This window comes from Cynara cardunculus, unplaced genomic scaffold (genome assembly GCF_001531365.2).
Source record: "Cynara cardunculus var. scolymus isolate 2C unplaced genomic scaffold, CcrdV1 Un_Scaffold_5585, whole genome shotgun sequence".
NCBI lineage: Eukaryota > Viridiplantae > Streptophyta > Magnoliopsida > Asterales > Asteraceae > Cynara > Cynara cardunculus.
This window is the reverse complement of record NW_020202482.1, coordinates 7012-12004: the sequence shown is the minus strand read 5'-3', so window position 1 is coordinate 12004 and position 4993 is coordinate 7012. Positions and strand designations below refer to the sequence as shown.

Sequence of the window (4993 nt, the reverse complement as noted above, 5' to 3'; positions counted from 1 at the left end):
ACACTACTAAATGAAAGACTTTTACCTACAAACTTTTACCTGGGAAAAGTCTGTCGCTAAAGGGTGATTTGTCACAAACCGTCACAAAAGTTGATGGGTAAATTGTTGGTGGTTCAAATCAGTGAAAGATTACCCATTGTGGGTGATCAATTAGTATTTTCTTGAAAACATTGACTTTACCCAACTAACGGTATTTTCTGTGTGAAGACAGAAATTTCACTGGGTGATTTTTGTGGGTAAAATTCATTTGTTTTGTGGTGATAGGATTTAATATATAAGACCCAAAAATAAAGTGTGCTACCTGARATCGTTGTAATAAGTATTTATGAYATTTTGGGTGTCATAACAAGTTTGTATGACACTTTTATAAAAGAACATCATATTAGCAGTTTTACATAATATTATTTGAAAAAGTACCTTATAAAAACAAATGTCCTATAAAAATATAGGTTTATAGGACACTTTCACAAAAGTATCCTATAAAATAGACAATGTGACGCTTTGTATTTAAAATGTCCTAAAAAACTCGTTAAGATGCCCAAGTTTCCTATAAATTTATTAGTTAGCCTTTAGATATAACGCTTTTGTTTTTGTTCCTAYAAAAGTCTTATAAAATTAAGTCTATTGGGACGCTTAGAAGTTGGTGGCAAGCTATAACCCAATTTTGTTGTAGTGAATTGTGCAAATTGTAAGTAATTTGTATTATCTATCTACACATACATAAGACTTCTTTAGTTTTTTGACATTCACTTTCTTCTTAGGGTTCGGGAAAACTTAAAGGCCTTGTTCTTGACATAAGAATGCTTGAGAAAGAGGACATATGTGAATCATTTGGGTTGGAAATAGATGCATTGTGTAAGATGGATAATCTAATGCTACTACAACTCAATTATGTGAAATYCAATGGATCTTATAAGAATTTCCCTAAAAAATTAAGATGGTTGTGTATGCATGGGTTCCCTTTAAAGTCTTTACCTTTAGACATACCAATGGAGAATATGGTTGTGCTTGACATGTCTTACAGCAATTTGGAATCTTTTGACATGTNAATGAGCTTTGACTCTATGCCATCTAACAATGATAAGGAATTGTTTAAGCATATTGCTTGTTTTTTTGTTGGAGAAGATAGAAACTACATTGAAACAATATTGAAGGCGTGTAGTATTCGCACACTACATGGGATCACAAATCTCATTGATAGATGTCTTCTTACGATCGGACCAAGTAATGAGTTAAAGATGCATCCGTTGCTTCAAGAGATGGGAAGAGATGTAGTACGCCAAGAATCACCAAACAAGCCATGGAAGCGTAGTCGATTATGGTGTCATGAGGAATCATTCAATGTGTTGGAACAAAACAAGGTAACATGCCATTCATACTTGTCATCGTCACTACAGCAAAATTAGCTTTATAGAACACCAACAACTTCTAAGCGTCTTATTAGACTGCTTTATGCACTACTAAATGAAAGACTTTTACCTACAAACTTTTACGTGGAAAAGTCTGTCGCTAAAGGGTGATTTGTCACAAACCGTCACAAAATTTGATGGATAAATTGTTGGTGGTTCAAATCAGTGAAAAATTACCCAGTGTGGGTGATCAATTGGTATTTTCTCGAAAACATTGACTTTACCGAACTATCGGTATTTTATGGGTGAAGACGGAAATTTTACAGGGTGATTTTTGTGGGTAAAATTCATTTGTTTTGGTGGTGATAGGATTTAATATATAAGACCCAAAATAAAGTGTGCTACCTAAAATCRTTGTAATAAGTATTTATGACATTTTGGGTGTCATAACAAGTTTTTATGACACTTTTATAAAAGAACATCATATTAGCAGTTTTATAGAACATTATTTAAAAAAGTACTTTATAAAAACAAATGTGCTATAAAAATATGGGTTTATAGGACACTTTCACAAAAGTATCCTATAAAATAGTTAATGTGACGCTTTGTATTTAAAATGTCCTAAAAAAAACTCGTTAAGATGCCCAAAAGTTTCCTACAAATTTATTACAACGCCTTTAAATAGAATGTTTTTGTTTCTATAAAAGTCTTATAAAATCAAGTCTATTGGACGCTTAGAAGTTGGTGGCGAGCTATAACCCAATTTTGTTGTAAGTAATTTGTATTATCTATCTACACATACATGAGACTTCTTTAGTTTTTTGACATTCACTTTCTTCTTAGGGTTCTGGAAAACTTAAAGGCCTCGTTCTTGACATGGAAATGCTTGAGAAAGAGGACACGTGTGAATCGTTTGAGTTGGAAACAGATGCATTGAGTAAGATGTATAATCTAATGCTACTACAACTCAATTATGTGAAATTCAATGGATCTTATAAGAATTTCCCTAAAAAATTAAGATGGTTGTGCATGCATGGGTTCCCTTTAAAGTCTTTACCTTTAGACTTACCAATGGAGAATATGGTTGTGCTCGACATGTCTTACAGCAATTTGGAATCTTTTGACATGTCTGATGGTAACCCACAACAACCTAGGAAGAGGCAAAAGGTAAGAAACTTCTAGCAATCACTTTAATTTTTATTATTCATATATGTTGGGTTAYTGCAATTCACTTAACATCCACCTTATCTCCATTTGTACAGTTAAGTGGCTCATGCTCAAAAGGCAAACAGTTGCTTCGATCATTGAAGATTCTTAATCTGAGTTTCTGTGACCAGCTTTGGAGTGTTGGTGGATTTTCTGAATTCCCYGCACTTGAGAGGTTAATACTTTCAAATTGCTCAAGTTTGATTGAGGTTTGTGAGTCAATTGAGCAWTRTGATGGACTTGACCTCATTGATCTGAGTTACTGCAATAAGGCTGGGAAGCTTTTAAGAACGATAAACAAGGTGAAGAACGTCAAAATACTAAAATTAGATGGTTGTAATAGCGGTGAAACTACGATCGAGATGAGGGATGACGTGGAGGAAACGCTCAACTGTAACAACATTGGAATGAACTCACAAACSTCTTCATCTGCCATTGTGGAGGCTATACCAAGAGCTTTCGAGTCCTATATGATTTTTCTACCGAGTTCATTAGTATGTTTGTCACTAGCAAATAATAATTTGTCCAACGAATCCTTTCCGATGGACATGAGTAGCATATCCATGTTGAAGGAGTTGTATTTAGATGGCAATCTTTTTGTTTCACTGCCAAATTGGGTGAGAAGCCTTTCCAGGCTTGAGATACTTGGTATTGGTGGGAATGATAGACTGATGTCATTGGAGCATCCTCCACCTACACTAAAAAAATTAATATTTGGTTTTAATAGAGATTCTGTAAAATTGAAAGCTACATTTGATAGAGAAATGTCCCCAATCCTGTTATACCATAGTATTATCTACCCATTTTCGGAGGGGAATATTGAAGGCATGGTTAAAGAGGAAGATATGAGAGATGTTGAGGAAAAGGTATTACGTAGTTTGGGGTGGAGTCATTTAGTTAATTTAGACTTCAMCAAAATTCAGCCGAGAAATCATCGAGGTGTAAAAAGAARAGTCAAGGTTTGTTCTCATTAACTATTTTTGTTTGTGTGATTAATATGTAGATATAATAAATGAAGCTTTTATTTGGCAGATGGTTTATGAATTTGGGATATTCAGCACATGGTATGTGGGGAAAGAGATGCCAAATTGCGTAAGTGATAGAAGGTGGGAGGGGTCATCAATCTCATTTACCATCCCATCATCTCCTTGCAATCTTAGAGGCTTGAATTTCCTCTGCGTGTTTATACCTAAAGAGTTCATAACAAGTGAGGGAGAGTTCTTTGCTTATATTTCAAGTATAAGGATTAGTAATATAACAAAGATGTGCAGCTGGATCTATGATGTTCAAAGGTTGTTTAAAGGAAGTAGAGAGGGTATAACATTTTCTAGCCATTGGATGTTTGGGAAGAATGAGATGGAAGATGGTGATCAAATTACTATTTTCCTATTAGACGATGAAGATGATATTTTAAAGGAGTGTGGGGTGAGTTTTGTGTATGATGAAGATGAAGATGAAGATGAAGAAGTGTTGGGTTATTACAAGTCATGGAATCATATAATTGGTGGGGATCTCTCTCCTTTTCTATATACTACTCCCGGAGAATATTACCTACAACGATTCCGCTTTATGAGTGGATTTCCATGGCATGATAATAGTTTCGACGGTATGTGGTATATTTRTTAAATGTTTGTCATGATATGATATGATATGAGTAGGTAGTAGGTAGTGGAATAACTAGTTCCTAATTAAAACAACAATTACTTTTCACATCAACAGCTAAGCTATGAGCTATATTAATTACTTTTTATTATCTATTTTTATTTTTCAGATATGCATCCTCGGTTTAGAGCTTTCCGTCCAACCAAGTGAACCAACTACCTAAGCTATATACATAAGGTACGATACTTTCTATTTCATTTCCAAACACCTTCAATTATATATATATAGTTGGATTCATGTGAGACCAAAGGTTTTTTGTGAGACCCGTAAAACCAATTTATGTTCATTGATCAACTTTATAAGCTAATGATCTAATGGTCTAAAGTTGCATGGTGGCAATTTTGTGATTATTGAGAAGTCTCATGACAATTTTATGATTATGAATGTTCAGATTGTAGATCTAATCCAAGGGTTGAGAATTGTTCTTACGGATCTTGCGAAAAACCCTTGGTCTTGTATGATCTCAAGTCTCTCTGCTAATTCATGTTTTCAGCAAACTTTTTGGTCTCATTATCATTTAATATTGTAATAAAAAGATGTAGTTGAAACACTTTTATTTTTAAAATTTCTTTATGTGTTTTCATTTATATATAACCAGAAAAGGATATCTACTTATTTATTTGTTTATTATTATATCTAACATCATATCATGGACATTTAAACATACAAATAATTCTCAAAAGTTTATATATATAGAGAGAGAGGAGCATTCAAATAAAAACCACCCAATTTATACAAACCATGAAAACCACATTCAATCAATCATGTAATTATCA

The 4993-nt window shown here is 33.5% G+C and overlaps 1 protein-coding gene across 1 annotated transcript in view; it reads left to right on the top strand.

Moving 5' to 3' along the window:
• Positions 1 to 4161, top strand: part of LOC112504430 (disease resistance protein RPS6-like) — a gene marked incomplete at its 3' end in the record, with an annotated part of 6228 nt that extends 2067 nt beyond the window's left edge. Inside the window, exons 2-5 of the mRNA XM_025108370.1 lie at positions 1025 to 1361; positions 2193 to 2516; positions 2612 to 3421; positions 3588 to 4161. Coding sequence (XP_024964138.1) covers positions 1025 to 1361; positions 2193 to 2516; positions 2612 to 3421; positions 3588 to 4161 — 2045 coding nt within the window. The remainder of the gene's footprint in view (positions 1 to 1024; positions 1362 to 2192; positions 2517 to 2611; positions 3422 to 3587) is intronic.
• Positions 4162 to 4993: the final 832 nt, after the last annotated feature.